The sequence below is a fragment of the Chiloscyllium plagiosum genome, unplaced genomic scaffold, assembly GCF_037043375.1.
Source record: "Chiloscyllium plagiosum isolate Xiang-an unplaced genomic scaffold, Cpla_swu_hap1 HiC_scaffold_37, whole genome shotgun sequence".
Lineage (NCBI taxonomy): Eukaryota > Metazoa > Chordata > Chondrichthyes > Orectolobiformes > Hemiscylliidae > Chiloscyllium > Chiloscyllium plagiosum.
In genome coordinates this window covers 39,164,343-39,185,473 of record NW_028270175.1, presented here as the reverse complement: position 1 = coordinate 39,185,473, position 21,131 = coordinate 39,164,343, and the positions used below count along the sequence as shown (strand labels likewise).

At 39.2% G+C, this 21,131-nt stretch overlaps 1 protein-coding gene across 24 annotated transcripts in view; it reads left to right on the top strand.

The window, feature by feature from the left end:
* LOC122540194 (eukaryotic translation initiation factor 4 gamma 3-like) overlaps positions 1-21,131 on the top strand; it is a 353,622-nt gene that overhangs the window by 77,466 nt on the left and 255,025 nt on the right. For 14 of the 24 annotated variants that reach the window (XM_087980602.1, XM_087980611.1, XM_087980609.1 and 11 more), the window contains one exon: positions 18,942-19,061. The exons of 9 other annotated variants lie outside the window; for them this stretch is intronic. In XM_087980602.1, the coding sequence (XP_087836728.1) occupies positions 18,942-19,061 (120 nt within the window). Of the gene's footprint in view, positions 1-3,947; positions 4,014-18,941; positions 19,062-21,131 lie in introns of those variants that run through there. One more of the 24 variants, XM_087980620.1, reaches the window with a different exon arrangement.

Sequence of the window (21,131 nt, the reverse complement as noted above, 5' to 3'; positions counted from 1 at the left end):
ATGTTTAGCTTGGAGGGGAACTTGCAGTTGGTTAGTATTCCACGTATCTGTAGTCTTTGTCCTTTTAGGTGGTAAGTTGCCAATCCAGCTGAGTACTTTGTCCTTCTTTTATTCATTCATGGGATGAGGGCATTGCTGGCTAGGTCAGCTTTTATTACCCATCCCTAATTGTCCAGAGGGCAGTTAAGTGTCTGTCACATTGTTGTGTGTCTTGAGTTACATGTACACTGGACGAGGTAAGGATAGCAGTTTTTGTTCCTAAAGGACGTTAGTAAACCCGATTTGTTTCTCCTGACAATGAACAATTAGATTCAAACTTGGGTCCTCAGAATATTACCTGGGTCTGTGGATTAACAGTCCAGTGGTTAGGCCTAGACGCTAGCTGCAACATAGCCCGTAATTGAGACGATTATCTCAGATACATGAAGCCTCCTGGACTTTGCACATTGGTACTTGTTTACCTACACAAATATCAATTATGCTATCACAACAGTGAAACTCTAATGCTGTAATTTTTTGGAAATTTTGAATCTGTTTATGATGCTGAAGAACTCCTTATTCTGGGTGCATACACCTGTTGTCAGCAGTAGTGCTGTAATGCTTCATGTAAAGCATAAGTGGCTGTTTATGCAGTGTTTACATGATGAACTTTGCCTGTTTAGTTTCATTCGTGATTTTCAAATGTGCTGTCAGATTTTTGGCAAATTTTGTCATTGATTCCAAAGGTGAGGTGAGAATGACAGTCCTTGACATTAAGGCTGCATTCGTCTAAGTATGGCATCAATGGACCCTAGCAAAACAGGAATCAACAGGCATCAGAAGAAAACTCTGCTCATTGGAATTATACCTGGCACATAGGAGAATTATAGAATCCCTACAATGCAGAAGCATGCCATTCAGCCTATTGAGTCCATACCAACCATCTGAAGAGCATCCTGCTCAGATTCTCGCCACCTACCCCTATAACTCTGCATTTCCCATGGCCAATCTATCTAGCCTGCACGTACGTGGACACTATGGGCAACTTAGCATGGCCAATCCAACTAAGCTGCACATCCTTGGACTGTGGGAGGAAACCCACACAGACACGGGGAGAATGTGCAAACTCCACATAGGATGGGGGGTGGGATTGAATTCAGGTCCGTAGTGCTGAATTCTTTAAAAATCTTTGCTTGGGTTTCTTCTTCTCTTAATGATGTAGGGAATCTTACATCAACTGTAATATTGAAGGAGCATTGTATTGTTGAAAGGACCATCTTTTTATATCATCTTGAGTCTATATTTGTATTGTATGCTGATTAGAATATTTATGTCGTAGCTTGAAGAAGAAGAGAAGTTCTTCTTAGTAAAGTAATTAATATTCCACCAGCCCAGGGAGAAAAATTAAGGCTAATAGATGACAAACTTTGCTTTAGGACTTCATTTACTTTGAGAGGATTCTTAAAACACCCAAACAATACATTTAAGTGTGTTTGAACTTCAAGCTGATAAAATCACAGCGCATCCACAGACATTAGATTGACATATTGAGATTTCAATGAAAATGATTTTCACACTTAAAGTAGCAAGAGTTAATAAATGCAGATGACCTCTACTTAGAAAAAAGACCAGGCATGTTTGGGAAATTCATTGTGGTAACCTTATAAATCTATTCTAACTTGAATAATTTAACTTTAAGCTCCCTTTTATAAAAATTAATAAAATAGCTAGATCAAAAGTATTTATCAAATTTTTAAGAGACTGAGAACAAAATTCAGTGGAGAGGAAATTCCAGATCTGTCTCATGTAGATTCTTAGTTCTTTGTCTACGTACAATCTTTCATGATCGTCACCCACCTTGTGCGCAAATACTGCCATTCTCATTTGTAGGTTTTGATGTTCGTGGGTAACAGCTTTTTTTTTAGTACCATTGATTAAAGCAAACTATCTGAAACCATTGCAGTTTAGTTATTTAAGTAACAACCCTTGGGATATCAATTTTGTTCACTTTTTTATCCCTGAAAAGACTGTGCTATTAAGGGCGATAGTTCACTGCAGTACTGAAGGAATGCTTGAAATAGTGTTTGGATGACACACCTATTTTCCAAAGCAACATAGGAAATAAGAACGGGTGAATGTTTCCTCTGGGTGCTCCGATTTCCTTCCGCAGTTCAAAAATATGTAGGTTAGCTGAATTGGTCATGCGAAATTGCCCTGTAGTTTCCAGGGAGGTGCAAGCTAGGTGGATTATCCATGGTAAATATGGGGTTACGGGTACAGGATGGGTGTCTGGTTAGGATGTTCTTCAGAGGGCTGGTGTGGACTTGATGGGACAAATGCCTCTTTCTGTAGGGATTCTCTGATTCTATTCTACAATTATTTTGTGACTGTGTCCTGGTTCTAGACAAACTTGCCAGGGAAAACATTCTATCAGAATGCAGCCTGTAATAGTGTTATAAGTTTCAATTAAATCACACCTTGTTCTTCAAACTTTGAGAGGATGCAAATCCAGTTTCCTCGGTCTCATGTAAACCAATCCCACCATTCCCGTTTTGGTGGTTCATTTGGGTACAAATGGCCCTGTAGCACTGTTGGACATGAACTTGGAGTTCTGGCATTTTTGTTCCTATTTATTTTTTTAAAAATTAACTGTTTGTGGAATATTGCATTGCATAAATTGTTTCTGCACTGCTAAAATATCAGTGATAGCACTTAGTCAGCTTCAGTTGCTGTGTAATTAGAAGGTCTCTCTGATGCATTTCACGATATGAAGAAATAAAGATTAACCAAGGGGCTATTCCTGCTTTAAATAGGAGTTGCCTGGATGATTATCTTTACTGGATACACTCTGTAATCCTCCCAACAGCTTTTTGTTATGGTGAGACATTTCCATCTTCAAATTGTGTGGTCCTCAGTCTTGTATGAATTAAACCACATCTTAGCATATGAACAGGCTGTAATGTTTGTCAGTAAATCTGCTGTGCAGCAAATTGGATCTGTAGGTAATTCATAAGAGTCAGGATTAACAATACTGCTGACATGTAGTTTAACAAAGTACGTCTTTCATTCTTTGTTTTTCAAGGATGATGCAGATTTGACTCTGGTGTTACCAGAATCCTAGAGAGATTCCACCTTGCAATTCATGTGTGCAGTGAATATTGTGATATGTGCAGTTCTGGATTCCACATTGCAGCAGAGACATGATTGCACTGGAAAAGGTGCAAGGGAATTTACTAGCACATTGCCTGGGTTGAAGAGTTTGTTCTGAAGAGAGATTGGCCAGACTGGGTGTTCTCATTAGAGCAGAGGAGATTAAAAAGAGACATGATTGAGATGTATAAACTTGAGAAGAACTTGGACAATGCAGACACAAAGAAACTTTTTTGCTTGATGGAGAGATGAATGACTAGGGGGCATACATTTAATTTAAGGGGCAGAAGGATTAGAGATGACATAAGGTAGTGAGAACCTGGAGCTAACTGCCTGTAAGGCTGGTAGAGGCAAAAGTTCTCATAACATTTCAGAATTACTTAGAAGTGCATTTAATATGCCAAGGCGCACAAGGCCATAGGCCAAATCTTGGGAAAATGGGATTAGGATAGTTAGATAGTTGTTTTTGACCAAAGGGTCTTTTTTAGTGCAGTAGACCTTCAGTTATGGTATTAATTGAGGTGTAGCTATTCATGATGAAGGGCTTATGCCCGAAATGTCGATTCTTGGCTGCTACCTGACCTGCTGTGCTTTTCCAGCACCACACTCAAGATGAATGTAACTATTTTATCTAGGAAAATCAATCCTTTAAATGTTATGAACTAATTTTTTTGGCAGGAAAGCTCATTCAGTAATTCATGCTTTTCAGTGACCAATACAAGAAAACAAATTACTTTTGGCAATCTAGATTTTTCGATCGATGAGGCAGAATTGCGGGATAAGGATGATTAATAGAAGCATTGCAGAAGTTGTCCTCAGTATCTGCTCCCAGAATGAGAGATTCCACTCCAGGATATTCCAGATCTCTTCCTACTTCAAAGACTGTAAGTTCCCCTTCCTCATGATCAACAATGCCCTTAACTGCATCTCCTTCATTTCTCACACCTCTGCCCTCAACTCAAACCCCCCTGCCCTTCCAACCTACTAGCGCATTATCCTTTGCCATTTCTGCCACCTGCAGTCTGACCCCATCATCAAAAAAGATATTTCCTTCCTCACCTCTATCTGCTGTCTGCAGGGACTGTTCCCTCTGTGACTCCCTTGTCGGTCCACACTTCCCACTGACCTCTCCTCCACACCTAGCACCTTTCCCTGTGGCTGCAATACCTACCCCACAACTTCCCTCTTACCTCCATCCAAGGCCCCAAAGAATCATTCCAAGTCCAGCATAGATTCATTTCTTTGAACCTTGTTTATTGCATCCGCTGCTCCTGTTGTGGTCTCCTCTACATTTGGTGAGACCAATCGCAAATGTAGGGACCGGCTCAGGGAACATCTATGGTTCATATGCTCCAGTCAACTCCACCTTCTGATTGCCAGCCATTTCAACACCCTCGTCCCGCCTGTCTGCTGATGACATGACCATCCTGGGCTGCCTCCACCGTCAATATAAGGCAACACACAAACTGGGGGAAGGACACGTCATCTTGCATCTCGGGAGCTTATAACCATGTGGCCTTAACAAAATTCACCAGCTTCCAACTCTCCCTACCCCTTCCACCTCTTCCCAGGTCTAGCCCTTCCTCTCCGCCCCATCCCTTGACCCGACCTAATTTGTCCATCTTCCTTCCCACCTATCTGCTCCACCTTTCCATTGACCAGTCACAATCACCTCCTACCTGCATCCGCGTATTGCCATGCCAACTATCTTTCCCCCAATCCCACACCCCTCTGTCTATTTATTTTTCAGCCACCATCCCCCTCCCCACTCCTGATGAAAGGTCCCAACCTGAAATGTCGACTCCCCTGCTCCTCTGAAGCTGCTTGACCTGTTGTGCTTTTCCAAGCTGCAGACTTTCAATTTTGTCTTGCTTTGAGCCAATCTTTCTTCCTTGGAATTAAAACCCATCACCACAAGTCACTTCTGGCAGAAATGGGTATGCCCAACTGCATAAACAGAGGCACTGGCTTCTGTACTGTGTTAGACCAATTTAAATATATAAAAATGTTGTTTGAGTTAATTTTCTAAACTTTGATGGTACAAACCTTTGTTTTACAATTGTGGTTCAATTCGATGCAGGAACCAAACTGGCTTAAAATTATTTTCAAAATGTTCATTTTTGTTTTTGTGTTCGTTGCTGTATGTCTGTTAAGTTGAATTTATGGAATTCTTCGGTTGGTATACTCTAATGCTCTTGCTGTTTTGATATATTATTTACCTGTTCTATTGTGACTTTTGTTTTTGACTTAAATTTGAGACAAATATGTATGAGTGTAAGGTGGAAATTTTAATGCCGTACATATCAGTTTCAGTGGACCTGCTGATGAAATATTCACGGTAAGTCCAATTGTATATTCTATAAGCCAGGAATGTTTTACATTATATTACATATTTAATTTTCTGCTGAAGAAAGTAATGTTTTAAACTTATATTGACCTTAATGAATCTATTATGACACACCTCCGTAGCCATCACATGATGCCGGACTTGAACCTGAACCTATTGACCCAGGGACGCTGCTGCTGCGCCATAAGACCTCTTGATTTCTTAATTAGGATCTCAAAATCTAATTAGTGTTCAATGAACGCAGGTGTGGTTAGTGTCATTGTTCTGCTTGTGATTCAGAGCCCTGACTTTAACTGTAATTGAAAAGGTAGTACTATACTGATAGTCGGATATTGTAGCACTTGAGTGAAGATGCATTGAATTGTTGAGGACTTTTGAATATTCAGATGACTGCTATTCTTAAGCTTTTGAGTGTGACATGGCCAATACAATAGGACATTAAATTCTGATAGATGGAGACTTGCATACTGGTCATATTTTTCTTTTTTTAAACCAGCCGTTCAACTGTGGTTTATACTGACAGTTGGATGGGTAGCATATCATTTTATAAAAGCAGGATATTTAAAAATAAATTTTAATTGCACAAGGCATTATTTTTCAAAATTAAGTAGCTGTAAGACTTAAACATTTGGTGAAATTTGAAAGTCATGTTTGTGGTTAGATTTGGTTACTGGTTAAAACCATCCAATGTGAAGTCATTGGCTGTTGTTTCGCACAAAAATCATTGCTTTTCACCTGTTTATAATTTACATGCTGACACATTATTTTTGATATATTAATTACTGTGATCGCATTGAGAAAATCTTTTATCTTGTTAATAAATCATTTGTTATATTTTGGAGGAATTACGAAGGACACTGCCTTATTTTCTAAGAGCTGTTTTAATTGCTGATATTGGCAAGCAGGATTGATAATTTTGTGGTTCTAACACCAACAGTCTGCCAGTGTTTGAAGCAGAGCAGCTGCCTACTAATAGCATTTTCAGTATGGATGGATTCAGCTTCGACTGCAGCTGTGTGTTCCTACCCATCTGTAACTGGACCCAGTTTCTAACAGGCTGTCTGTGGTATATTGGATTTTATACAATAGAGTCACTATTGTATGTGCCATTCCAGTGAAACCAGATGGGATAGTACTGTGGCCTTCCTCTTGAGGGAGGAAGTTCCATTTAAAAAAAAGAACTGAATCAAATTGAATGTTGTAATGGCTAGATGGGTAAACGTCCTTTTTGTTGAGACAGACACTATGCTGGTTGTTGAACAGGTTTGGGTTATCTTTAAGGTGAAGTTTGTTAAACCTAGATGATGAATGTGAAAAAAGTGCATTTTTAAATTTTGTATGTTTTATTTTCTGTTTTCCTGAATGACTTTGCTCTTGGCACTGTTCCATGATATCAGATGCCCTTTTGTAGTTTTACTGTCAGGCAGTGTGCCCAGGAGATGCAAGAGCTAAGCTGAGCCCTCTTTTTATCTGAAATTCATAAATGCCCAAATTAATGTAACTGCATTGCAGTCACTATGACAGACAGCTTGATATTCTCCTACTGTCTACCTACTCCAGGCCACTGAACCCAATAACAACACTCAATTGTAACTTGACTGAAATCAGAAGTTTTAACTTTGATCCAAATTTGAACTGGGAGGGTTTTTTTGTCTCTGTGGCTTAAAATTGTAGAACAGTTGCTAGCCAACAAAGTGCTTCAGAGAGTGAGATATGTGGTTTCAAGCAATTCCTTCAATTAGTTAAAAATCTTAGTTGGGTAGTCTGTGATCCCCATTCATTTATAGCTTCTGTGGCATTAAAAATAAATCTGCTTTGTATTTAGTTACCAGAAAATACAAGAAAAACATGAATGCTGAAAATACAGCACCAGTCCACTAAGCATTGCAAGTGACATTTTGTCTTGCATGCTTGGAAGTATTGAGCAGATTTCTCTTGTTTCTATTTGTCCTCTAAGGCCATAAGTGTTGTGGGGTTGGAGGATGCTGTTCAAAAAAACCTCAATCAGTTGTTGCAGTGCAGCTTGTATGAAGTCTGCATTACAAATTAAAATGCACCAGTGGAAAAGAGAGTAAATGTTTAAGTTTGCGAATGGTATACCAATCAAATGGGCTTTGTCTTGGATTGAGCCTCTTGAGTCCTATTAGAGCGGTATTATCCAGCCATGTATACATTTGTCTTGTGAAAAGTGCAAAGGCTTTGGGACTCGTGAGATAAATTAATCGCTGCAGGATATCTACTTTCAGATTTGTGGTTGTAGCCACAAATATGCCCATTTAAGTTTCTAGACAGCAGTGTTTTTCTGTGTCATTAATATGAATATGTTTGCGATTCCTATAGCTTTAAACTATTTGCATATGTCTTAAGGAACTGTTGAAATCTCGTTCATGAAGAGTTGCATCACATGGGTTTATGTACATATATCTAACACTGCAAAATGCAGAAAAAACAAGCATGTTTTCAATTCCTACATGAGTAAACAAGTATCATGTCTCGTGTTGATGCTGCAACTTCCAGAACACTACTTAGGTAGCTGGTGCATCTTCATTTCGTGATTTTAGCATCACACAATCAGATGATCTTTAATATTCAAGATCATATTGTTTCTTGTAATTCTTCTGTTTGCTGACGTGACTGTCTCGCTTGATTTCTCCACTAAAACCAGGGAAGGATATTGAGTTTGTGGAAATTTATCGTAAATTTGTCTACTCATCTACATATTCAGTCATTTCAAAGTTTTTTAAAACTTCAGCCTATATTTATGCATTATTTGAATTAAAGTAGGAGGGGGTTAATTTTATTTTGTATGTAGTCTGTGCAATTCTGATTTTAAGGTATGAAGTGAATATAGCATGGTAAATAAAGTGATAGTAAAGCAGAATCTTCAGTGATCCCTTGTTCACTGCAAAGCGTTATTGATTTTTGATAATACATTTTAATGGTGCTTTTTTGATATGGACTATTTGTTTCTACACACATCATGCTAAAGAGACTTGTTGCTGAGGCTTTTTGTTGAGACAAAAGCAAGAATGCCAAATTTCAGGTAATTGCAGCAATTGTATACTAGAAATAAAGATGCTGAATAGTTGGAAAGTAGTCTCTGACCAAGGTATCACAGTGGAGAAAGCGAAGAGAACTCCCCAGGCTCCTTAGTAATTCAGAACAAGTGCAAGACTAGAATATATTTGGTTGCAGAGAATGTGACTCTGCCTATGAATGTGTGTCACCTGCACCAAATGTGAAAGGCATGTTATAAGCACGAATATTTATCTTGGATCGGTTGCTAGCTAATATTGCATTTAAGATTGCTCAGCAAGTGCTATGTGACGATGGTAACAACAGATCTAATGATAGACTTTGGGTTTTGCAAGTGTGGGCTGGTTGAGTGCGATCTGAACTCTGCTTACAATGAATGAACTTGCAAAGAAAATTGCTGTTTGTTTTGATCAACATCACTATGATGTGTACCCTGTATATCTAGTTTCTTACAGATGTTGAAATTCATGTAAAATATTTTGCAAAAGTGCAATACGTAGGGCATCTTTTTGGACTGATAACACATTCTGTTAGTTAAAAAGTACTTGCCACCATTCGTAACAGAGTGAAATTGTTAAATTAAATGAATATTCAGATTTTTAAGATGTTTTGCCCTTCTGGATAATTTGAGGTCGTGGGGACTCCTCATGTCCAAAAGTAGCAGGTTTTGCTTCATTTATGAGTTTGTATGGGAGGAGATAGTAATACTCGAAAATGATTGAATTCCATATTGACTCCTGAAGGCTGTAAAATGAGCTCAAGTGAGAGTGCCAGTCCTTGACATCATGGCTACATTTGACCGAGGAGCCTGCACAAAACTGAAATCAGTTGGTATTGAGAGCCAACTTCTCTGCTGATTGGAGTCATACCTGGCACTTAGGAAGATCATTGTGATTGTTGGAGGGCAGTCATCACAGATCCGGGACATCTCTGCAGGAGTTCCTGAGGGAAGTGTCCCAGGCCCAACCATCTTCAGCTGCTTCATCAATGACCTTCCCTCCCTCATAAAGTCAGAAGTAAGGATGTTTGCACAATGTGCAGCACCATTCGTAATTCCTCAGGTACTGAGGCAGTCCACGTTCAGCAAGATGTGAACAATATCCAGGCTTGGGCTGGTAAATAGCATGTGAGATTCATGCCACACAAATGCTAAGCAATGACTATCTCCAACAAGACAATCTAATCACTGCCTCTTTATATACAATGGTGTTGTCATCATTGAATCCCCGACTACCAACATCCTGGGAGTTACTTTTACCAGAAACTTAACTGGTCTTGCCACATAAACACAGTGGCTAACAAGCTAGGTATACGGCAGCAAGTAACTAACCTCCTGACTCCTCAAAGCCTGTCCACCATCTTCAAACACAAGTCAGGAGTGGGATAGAATACTCCTCACTTGCCTGGTTGGGTGCAACTCCAGTAACACGCAAGAAGCTTGATTCCAATCTGGACAAAGTACACTTGATAGTCACCGCATTCACTCCCTCCCCTACTGACACTCAGCAGCAGTGTGTACTATCTACAAGATGCACTGTGGAAACTCACCAAAGATCCTTAGAAGCGCCTTCTAAATCCATGATCATTTCTGTTTAGACGGACAAAGGCAGGAGATACATGGGAAGAATGTAAGTTCCTCCAAACTGCTGACCATCCTGACTTGGAAATAGAGTCATAGAGTTGTACAGCACAGTAACAGACCCTTCAGTCTAATTAGTTCGTACCAGCCAGATATCCTAAATTATTCTAGTCCCACTTGCCAGCATTTGCCCATATCTCTTACCTCTTGCGATTCATGTTGCCATTGCTTCACTGTTTGATTTGATTAGATTCCCCACAGTGTGGAAACAGGCCCTTCGGCCCAACCAGTCCACACCGTCCCTCCGAAGAGCAACCCACTCAGACCCATTCCTCTTGACTAATGCACCTAACACTATGGACAATTTAGCATGACCAATTCATCTAATCTGCACATCTTTAGACTGGGAGGAAACCCACGCAGGCACAGGGAGAATATGCAAACTCGACACAGACAGTTGCCCGAGGCTGGAATTGAACCCGGGTCCCTGGCGCTGTGAGGCAGCAGTGCTAACCACTGAGCTACCGTGCGGCCCGCTAGATGAGTCAAAATCTTAGAATTCTGTCCCTAAGAACATTGTTGGTCAACCTACAGCTCATGGACTGGAGTGGTTTAAGAAGGCAGCTTGCCACCACCCTTTCAATGGCACCTAGGGCAATACATACTGGTCAGCTAGCAATGTCTATATCCTATAAGTGAGTTAAAAAATGAATTCAGTTTTGTTGACATCTACATCCAAATAGATAAGCAACCAAAGGATATCCTCCAGATCAATGCCCACTGACATTTTTGTAGTTTTCCACAAAATGCCCATTTTTTTTAATGTAGGGAGCCTTGCCCCCTATCCTGTGAATTCTTCCAATAAGTGGAAAAATTTGCAGTCTTCAATCTATAGAAATACATAAAGATTCCTTTCTACATATCAATATACTACTTCCTACACTTAGTTCAGCTTTGAGAAGAAGTAGTTTACTCTTTATAAATAGAAGCAAAGTATGCCAGATGTTGGAGGTCTGAAATAAAAACAAAATGCTGGAGAAACTCAGCCAATTATGCAGAACTATGGAGAGCAAAACAGAGTTAATGGCAAATCCGATATAACTCCTCTTCAGAACTGAGCATGCTGGAAAATGGAAAATGATGGTTCTCATATTCATGATGGGTTGGGGAGAGAGTGCATGTAGGTAGAGAGAGAGATAGAAAAGCCCAGAGCGAAAGTTAAAAGGAATACAAATGGTGGTTGATGAGGCATATAAATACGAATGGCAGGTGTGAATAGTAAAAAGTTTAGTATTGCTGAGAGCAAATTTATGTAAACAAAACCCTGGGTGTGTAATCAAAGTGGAGCAGACTGTTGGTGCTCTAAAGTTGCTGAGCTGAATGTGGACTCCTTACAAGAAGCAGGGTTTGACGATGTAGAGTCAGGGTAACTGTTACAACGCAGAAGTTGATCACCCTCTAAGAGCTAAAACTGAAACACCCAAGTAGGAGCACCTCGCCCTATAATCTGTAAAAAGGAGTGCGAAAAGTGGTGTAACCTGCTTTTCAGCAACTTCTGGTGGTTAAATAAAATAAATCCCTGACACTCACTCTAAAATCAATAATTAAGAATTTAATCATCTAACTCTAACAGTGAACAAATTAACTGAACTATTAAATCCCTTCTAACTACTAACTATTCCCGAATAAAGCAAGATTTGAATAGTGTGCTGTTCCAACTAATACAAGTCCCATTCACATACAAAAACAGAATTTACTTTTTCGAAATTACAGCTGGAATGATCAGTGTCTTCTCCATCGATTCTTCTGTCAAGAATGCCTTCTCTTTTGTTGGTAATAGAGCCAGTGATTCTCTCTCTCTCTCTCTCTCGAGCTGAGGGAGCTGCTGGCTCTGGCAGATGGCAGTTAACTTTGAGGTCTTTGTTCATCTGCCCTCTTCCTTTGTACCCATGATGACACATCAAAATTTCTTACAATAGTTTTGACAACATAGGACCAATTCTATCAGATTTAAATTTAATAGGGTTTTGGTATCTAAGTGATTGAATTGATTGGCTAAATTAAAAGACCTGTTGTCTTGGTAAAAACCGCTGTTTTGTCTGCTAACTGTATGGCCTTTCGATACAAATGTTTCAGTTTGGTCTCTCTGTGTACTGGCATCTTCTTTACACACAGAAAAGGCAACATCTTTTAAAGGGACCACACAGTACTTTCTCCGTAGCATTTTATCAATTTACAGACACTAAATTCAAACTTGCTGCCTTCCAATCTGCATTTATTCCACCCAATTTTGCAACATAACTGAGAGAGTTGGTAAGGACTCCATTCCATTTTCCCAATTTCTCTGGTTCATCTGTTCTGATCATACCTTCTTCTACAGAAATGTCCAGCATTTTCCTCAATCAGGGATTCCCCACCACCGTGGTTTTGCTTTCTTACTTGTGGGATGTGGGCGTTGTTGGCTGGTCAGCATTTTATTGCCTGTCCCTAGTTGCTTTGAGAAGGTGGTAGTGAGCTGCATTCTGACTTTAGGGTAGAGGGAAGGCCATTGATGAAGTAGCTAACGATAGGACCTCGGATGCTATCCTGAGGAACTCCAGCGGAGATGTCCTTGAGCTTAGATGACTGACCTCCAGCAACCACAACTATCATCCTACCTGCCAGGTATGACTTCAGCCAGTGAAGAGTTTGCTTTTGATACCAATTTTGGAATGACTGAGTTTATAAGTTCATAGAACAGAATCAGAAAATAGTGGCATATCTATACTACCGTGATTATAGCAACACATTGCAAATGTTGGCATCTTCCTTCAACAGATTTGTAACTAAGCTTGCAATGTTTGCTCTGAATAAGCATTGCTCATTGCCATGGAAAGGTAAAGGGATCCTTCATTGTGCATGTAGAAAATTATCTTCACTGTCTGTAATAATTCACTCAGATTGGTTACCATTTGGTCAATTCACACTGCAGAATCAGTTATTGATAAGATGGGCATAATGGGGCAGCTCATATTTATGTGGATGTGATGAGCTGTGAGAACAAATCTTATCATGTATGTCTCGAGGCAACTTATTACTCTTAGTTTAACAAATATTTTTAGAGGTTGCTTTCAAGAAAGGCTGTGCGGTCATACTTAGCAAAAGCTTCAATCGAAAATGAATTTGGAACAGTCAAGAAACTTCATTTTGTCAACATTACTGTGCTTTTGTTTTTGATTACTCTGGTACCTTTGTTAGACTGCAAATATTGATATCTTGGTTGGTCTAGAGGTCTTAGGATGCCACTAGCCTGTACCATCAACAAACTTCAATATATTAGATTAGCTTACTTTAGATTAGCTTACTTACTTCGGCCCAACAAGTCCACACCGACCGCCGAAGCAGAACCCACCCAGACCCATTTCCCTACATTTACCCCTTCACCTAACACTACAGGCAATTTAGCATGGTCAAATCACCTAACCTGCACATTTTTGGACTGTGGGAGGAAACCGGAGCACTCAGAGGAAACCCACGCAGACACTGGGAGAATGTGCAAACTCCCGAGCCGCTCTAGCAAATCTCCCTGGTAGTACATTAGTCCCCCTACCAATTCAGATCCAATCCGTCCTCCTTATACAGGTCCAGCCTGCTTTCAGTTCTCAGAGTGGACTTGTTCAACTTAATTTGCTTGCAGTTTAGAAGTGTTCAGTGTTAACCTTTTCTATATTGGCAAATTGCTGTTTGGGGCAAAGAGATTGATGTCTTGTTGATCATCCTCTACCATTTCAAAGAGAATTACTTTGAGTTCTTGTTGCAAGTGTGTTATGTTGGGATGGTCTTGGTTTGGAACCTGTTCTATTTATGGTAGCTTGGCATGATTCCTCGATTGTAGATGTCTGATTTTTGACTGGAATCGAAGCTATTCCTGCAGCTTCAGAAAAGGTTGAAGCAGAAATACTATTCTCAATATTATCAAAAACTGCAAAGAAGCAATTTAGAGTCTCTTTTCAATGTTTTTTCCTGTGCTTTGGGATGCGAAGCCTTAACGTGGCCAATTCACATTAAATTTATGGTGTCTGAGCTTGTGACTGAACTATAACTGGTTTCTATGCGTTCATTCACTGGTTCAGTTGGATAGGGTTAATTGGTTTTGGAGGATACCTAAACAAGGATTTTTATTTTTCTAGTTTCTTCTTTCAACTCTAGCATCTTATTCCTAGTAGTATTTTAGGGATGCTGTTATGTACCTTCTCCCTGGGTGTAATATTAATCCCAAAACTGGACACTGTGGCTGAAGCACTTTATAAAATGAGAATGATCTAGTAGGATGTGGGTTTGTCGTTTAACACTGGACTGGCCAAGCTATCTGATCTTGATTTATGAAAATGAATTGATAGCTTTTTATTGTATTATGTCCATAATGCTTTGACTTGACAGACTTTCAACCTAGCATGAACTGCTCTGCCAGTGTCAACTAAGAGCCGCCATCTAGTTAACACCAAAAGGATTAATGCGTGAGTCACAGAAGTGAAGCAGCATTCTTGCTGGCATGTCTTTAGTGCAACACTTAACCCCAATTATTATTTCAAATCAGCATTGTATGCTTGCTAGGCTGTTGACTTTTTGTTGAGAAGAAAATACATTTCAGTATTATAAAAATGTTCTTAAACAATCAATCAGAATTAGATTTAAAAAAAAACATATCCTTTTTCATCCCACCATCCCTCCATGCTTCAATTTTTTAAAAACAACTCCCTAATATACTGATCCTATGGCTTATGGGAATGCAGACTGTCCACCATGACAAGCAGCTATTCTGTAGCAGTCAGTGTTCTTCAACTGTGGGACTTCAAAAATTTTGTGGCACCCTGTCTGATGTGTCACTCATTATAGCACAGCTGACAATTTAATCCAAGTTTGGTTGCAAGAATTGTGCAATGTGGTTTGCTACTGAAGTAAGACTGACCTAGAATTGCCCTTGTTGGCTCAATACAGAACTGCCTCATGCACTCCGCTTTGAATCATGGCAAAGCAGATGAAATACAAACTTCATCTTGTTTTCATTTTAACAACTTTAAGAATGAAACTGGCTCTTGATACCCCTTGGACAAATGTAGAGCCAGAAGCTGTGGCTGAGCTGGTTACAGGTGATCAGCATAGAAATGTGTAAGTTGTTATGAATTTGAAGGCGTTTACTGAACTTTGACAGAGTTAAAGCAGTTTTGAAGTGAGAGCTTGCAGGCACCTGTCATGTGGCTGACTAGCACTCTGAGTGTATTGGAAAATTAAATATATCTAACATTTGGCCATGAAACAAGCACCTGAGTTTTATTGCTGTTTTGACAGTTATTCGAATTTAGCCAATCAGTTTAAATTATGCCCCAGGATACTAAAACCAAATCCAGTTTGAATTTATTGCTTTTGCCAACCTTGAACCAATGCGATGATCCAACGTTTGGGGTATAAAGAAGCAGACATTTTGACAGTTAGGCAGTGAGACCAACTGCCATTGCCAACAAAACACTCTATCAAAGGTACCTGATTCATATGAAACATCTTTGCAGCAAAAGACTGAAGATGACCCAGGGAAATCTTCAGCCAGAGGAAGACAGACACCAACAATGACAGCCGCTGTGTGGTTTTGAAATTAAGTTGATGTAATTTTCATATGGGTTTTTATCAGAACAGTATATTGTTATAGAATTGAAGGCAGGCAGTAAGTAGATAAGAGAAAAGGGGCTCAGAGTTGTAAATAGTTGTTTAATGTTCACCTTTAGAGTTAAAGAATAAGTTGATTTTTTTTAGATGGTGGCATTTGGGAGTTCTCTGTCACTCATACTTTAACAGATTACAAGGCAAGATGAGCTTTTCTGGGTGTTTGGTTTATTTAGCAGAAGGGTTTACTGCCATGACTTAACAAAGTGAAGCTATCACTTCTGCCATGTCACCATTCTGTGATAGTTTACAGAAATACAAGTTCCAGCTGCATTCTCTCCTCTTCACCTGCCAGTCACTTTGAACCAAACTCAACTCATAAGCAGATAGGCTCTGTTTTAAACTGAGTCATTTGTCTCACAATCTTGAACTGAATTGACTTGTGGAACTGTTTCCTAATGCCATCTGACATCCTGTATGATTGAGAGCATTGTGCCTGGATAAAGTCTCCTTTCTGTTTTTCTGCGTAAATCAAGATGAGGGTTCCTTTCTCCCCTAAACCCTGAGCTTTGATTGGTTAGCTGCAATTTGTTGTTGTCTAGAAATTCCCAGGATTCTGGACAATCAAGGCATTTAAATAATTTGACAGGAAGGTTGTCATTTGCTATTACAGAATCTCCATCTCAACATTGTACATCCCTGACCCTGGCCAGCTCAGAGAAGCCAATTATAAAGAAATACTAGGGAATATAATTATTTGTCTACATTGCATTTATCATGAATGTGTAGATAAATTCTGTTTCATCTGTCTTTGCAATCAGACAAACTAATTCACTTGTTCTTTCATTTTTGATGCTGTTAAGTATCAGTGTTCATTAACGTTAGGTTTTTAAAAACTTCCAGTTTTTAATTGCCTTTGATCTATGAATGCAGTTAATCTTCAAGACAATGTTCAATTCCACAGGATTGGCCATTATAATGAGGGTGTTTGGGCAAGTGCTGTTTTGCTTTTGTCACAAATTATTCATGCCTGAAGGGCATAACCTTTATTACTGTTACTTTGACCTTTGATAGAAAACATAATAATTGATCGTTATCTTGAACTAAATATACAGATTAAGAGTAGAAGTAGGCTATTGTCTTTTTCATCACCTTCAATGTTTAGTAAGGTCATAGTTGATCTATTCCCACTTAGCGTGGAAAACTGTAGATTCTTGTAAGGTGAGGTAATTGGTCTACCTCAATCCTAAACATGTTCACTGACCCCATCTTCTGAGGCAGAGGGTTCCAAAGTTGCACAACCCTGTCCAAGAAAAAGAATGTCCTAAAAGGATGATCTCTGATTTTGAAACAGTCTATCCTATTAATCTTTTTCTGGATCTCCAAAGCCTTGATCAGGTCATTCATTGTCCTTTACAGAAAGAACAGAGGCTCAACTATTTTTTCCAATTAGGGATAACATCTCAGTTATTCTGTATCTATTTTTCTCACGGCACATTACTCCCATGTAGGAAACAAACTGGCATGTCAACATTGTGAAACAAACTGGCATGTCAACATGTTCAAGTGGCATAACGGGCGGCATGGTGGCTCAGTGGTTAGCACTGTGGCCTCACAGTACCAGAGACCCGGGTACGATTCCTGCCTCTGGAAACTCTCTGTGTGGAGTTTGCACATTCTCCCCATGTCTGTGTGGGTTTCCTCTGGGTGCTCCAGTTTCTTCCCACAATCCAAATCCAAATGCTAAATTGCCCATAGTGTTCAGGGATGTGTAAGTTAGGTGCCTGAATCAGAGGTAAATATAGAGTAGTAGGGTGGGGGAATGCGTCTGGGTAGGTTAGTCTTCAGGGGGTTGGTGTGGACTTGGGCCAAATGGCCTGTTTCCATACTGTAGGGAATCTGTGTAATTCTAAGTAACTGGTTCTCAGATCAACAAGGTCTTCTGGAGGGGCAGTGAATTTCCTGATCAAGACGATTTGTTTATTGAATGTAGTATGCAGACATAGTAGTAGTTTGGATGTTAAGGGGTAGATTGACGATTGCTGATAGCGATTGTAATGTGGCACTGTATACCCTATTGAAGATGCATCTTCACTTAATAATAAATTGTGCAGCAGAATTTCATTTTGCATTGAATAGACTTTATATGAATAGAATAGAAATGAGCTATGACTTGAGTAAGAATATTTACCTGTGAGTGGCCAGGTAAGGATACGCCTTAGTAATTTGAGCACCTGTGGTTGTTTTTGTTATACTTTTAGTACTTTTTTGAGAAAATTGTCAGCTCCACAATGTTTTATTGACTAAATTTACAATGGCCCTATTTGCTGCCAATTAATGTATGCCAAAAAAGGCTTAGTTTTGTTTATGAGCTTCAGTAACTACCTATGCTCTTTTTGGATGATTTCTACATTTCTTCCTCTATTCAAGTCTCCTGTAGACTGCAAAGTTCCCCAACTGAGAGGCACATGATCTATGAGATTTATATCAGCGTTGAACTGACATTCTGCCAGTATGTAGTGCTTGACTCCAAGAATAAAAATTATTCATGTTAAAGTTCAAAAGCATCATTTGTAATGCTTTAATTGTGCATTTCTTAAAATTGTAAATATCAGAAGATGGCACATAAATGCTCATGAACGTATTCTCTTAACCTTATCAAATGATTTATATAGCAGAGGGTGTGGAAGATGCCCTTCAAGGAAAAGAAAACACCTTGTATTGCAAGTAAAAATCCACCTGGAAAATTTTTGGCTGCTTAATCAGTATACAGTATTCCATAATTTAACTAGTTTAATTAATTTGTCCTTTGATAGCATTTTTTGAGGTTGGAGGGGATTAAATGGCACTGCTTAGGTTTGCTGGATCTTTCCTGCTGATTTGATCAATTCAGATTTAACTTAAATTGATATTAAAATACGAATTGATTTATTTTTCACCTGAAAGCGCAGTTTATTTCAGTGCCTGTAACAAAATCTATCAAGGCTACAGAATCACTGCCCTTTTCTGAAATTGTAGATAATTCAACTTCAAATTGCAGTGCCTATCTTTTTAGTATTTTAATTGGAATCTGCAAGTCAGCTTTGCTCCCATCGGAACACCTGGCCCAGAGAACCTAATTGCAGTTAGATGCAATTCGCTTTTCCATAAGATAATGTATGTTAATATGCTTTGAGAATACCAATTTGTCCTAACATTTAGTGTCTCTATCAGGTCTCACAGGTGCCCAAACAGGCAGGACCTGCTGCTTACACAACACATGAACTAAACAAGGGTCATCCAAACCTCCCTGCAACGCCGCCAGGCCATGCCTCTTCGCCAGGCCTCTCACAGGTAACAAGTAATAAAAACAGAGAGACTTTTCCTTTTTGGATGGGGGATTGAAATAATAGGACAAGATAAAAAGCTTTATACTAGTCAAATCCAGCTCCGATGCTATTTGGCTGAAATGCTGTGTCAAATCCAGAAAGTGATTCTTGAATATGGATCAAATAGCTGTTAACTAGGTTGTAGATTGGAGACTTTGGAGTGTAGCCTACTTCATGTCAATTGTAGAGCATGTTAATACTATGGCACATCAGTGTAATTGGTGTGAAGTTAAGATCCATAATTCAGACAAAATAGACTTCTGTTCCAAGATGCACAAGATCCCAGAGGAACCATTAAATACAGAATTGTTCAGATTATCAAGTACTTGTTGAAGCAGATGCGAAGTTATAAATATTTTTTAAAAGTATATAGTTTACTCAAGTTGTATTCTATACTTCTAATCTGAAGCCAGTTTTATAATGAATTGTAGTTCAAAGGACAAGTTGTAAACTTTTTAGTCTGTGGGTAACAGTCAAAATTTTTATCTTGGCAGTTTTGGTGGTGAGAATTTTTAATAAAAAAATTCCTCTCTCGTCCCTTGCTTTGAAGCTGCTCTGATGTGCCTGGGCAAGTAACTTGCTCTCTAGATCCTGAAACTTTGTTATTTGCTTTTGGGGTATGATAATCTTTTCCTTAACAGGTCACCAATCCTCAGGTAAAGTTACCACCCGTCATCTCTCTCACTCTCTCTATCTCTCTCTCTATCTCTCTCTCTATCTCTCTCTCTATCTCTCTCTCTATCTCTCTCTCTATCTCTCTCTCTATCTCTCTCTCTATCTCTCTCTCTATCTCTCTCTCTATCTCTCTCTCTATCTCTCTCTCTATCTCTCTCTCTATCTCTCTCTCTATCTCTCTCTCTATCTCTCTCTCTATCTCTCTCTCTATCTCTCTCTCTATCTCTCTCTCTATCTCTCTCTCTATCTCTCTCTCTATCTCTCTCTCTATCTCTCTCTCTATCTCTCTCTCTATCTCTCTCTATCTCTCTCTCTATCTCTCTCTCTATCTCTCTCTCTATCTCTCTCTCTATCTCTCTCTCTATCTCTCTCTCTATCTCTCTCTATCTCTCTCTATCTCTCTCTATCTCTCTCACACCGAGAGAGAGAGAAAAACCCTATGCTCCTCTGGGAGTCTGGTGACTTTACCTTTGTCTTTTTTTCTACTTTTAGATATTTGTTGCTGCCTCACTGTGACGAACCAGTCTTAAGTGCTGTACCACCTTGTTGCTTTTGAAAAAGTAATTTTATTTGATCAGTGATTGTAACTTTATCTACTTTTATTCTCCATATCTGAGGAAGTACTGGACCCAGGTTTAATGTTTTCTTCTGATGGCTAAATTTTGTCAGGACCTGTGCCGAAAAATTGTGTGACGGATTGAGCGAGGTTGTAACTCTTATAATTACATTGATTTGCTGTGAAAGTATAACAAGAACAAGTCGCACAAGAGATGCAAGGATATTGCATACTTAGATTATTCATGTGCTGAGAGATTTTTGTGACAGACATTTGGGCATACTATGAGGAATTTGTTGTAAACCATAGTATGAAACGCAAGGTCAGTCTGTTACTAAGGTTAGCACAATTGTAACATTGCAGGCACTCAACATGACCACAAGTGTCACTTGCTAGTCCACTTTCTGCAATGAGTTTTTGAATGCTTGCCCCATGTAGTACATGAACAGTCCAACATGATACTTGACATTGTAATTTATATTTTTGAAGTATTTTATACCTCACTGGCATAGCACGCTAGAAATTGAGTCCTGCCATTCCCAGAGTCATCAGAAAAGTGAAAAGTTTTTATGATAATGTACAAAACTTTCCAATTTACCTGTGTTTTAGACCCAGGTTAACAGCACGGACCAGTTTTCTGAACTGAACAATTAAATAGGTACTTGCTACATCTAAACAATTACGAACCATCAACATATAACTCTACTCGTTAAAACTCTAACGCGGGCACACTCACTCACTGCGCACAAGCACGCGCGCGCACAAAAATGGGTGTAATTGGTGGAGGGAAAGACTGTGAAGTCA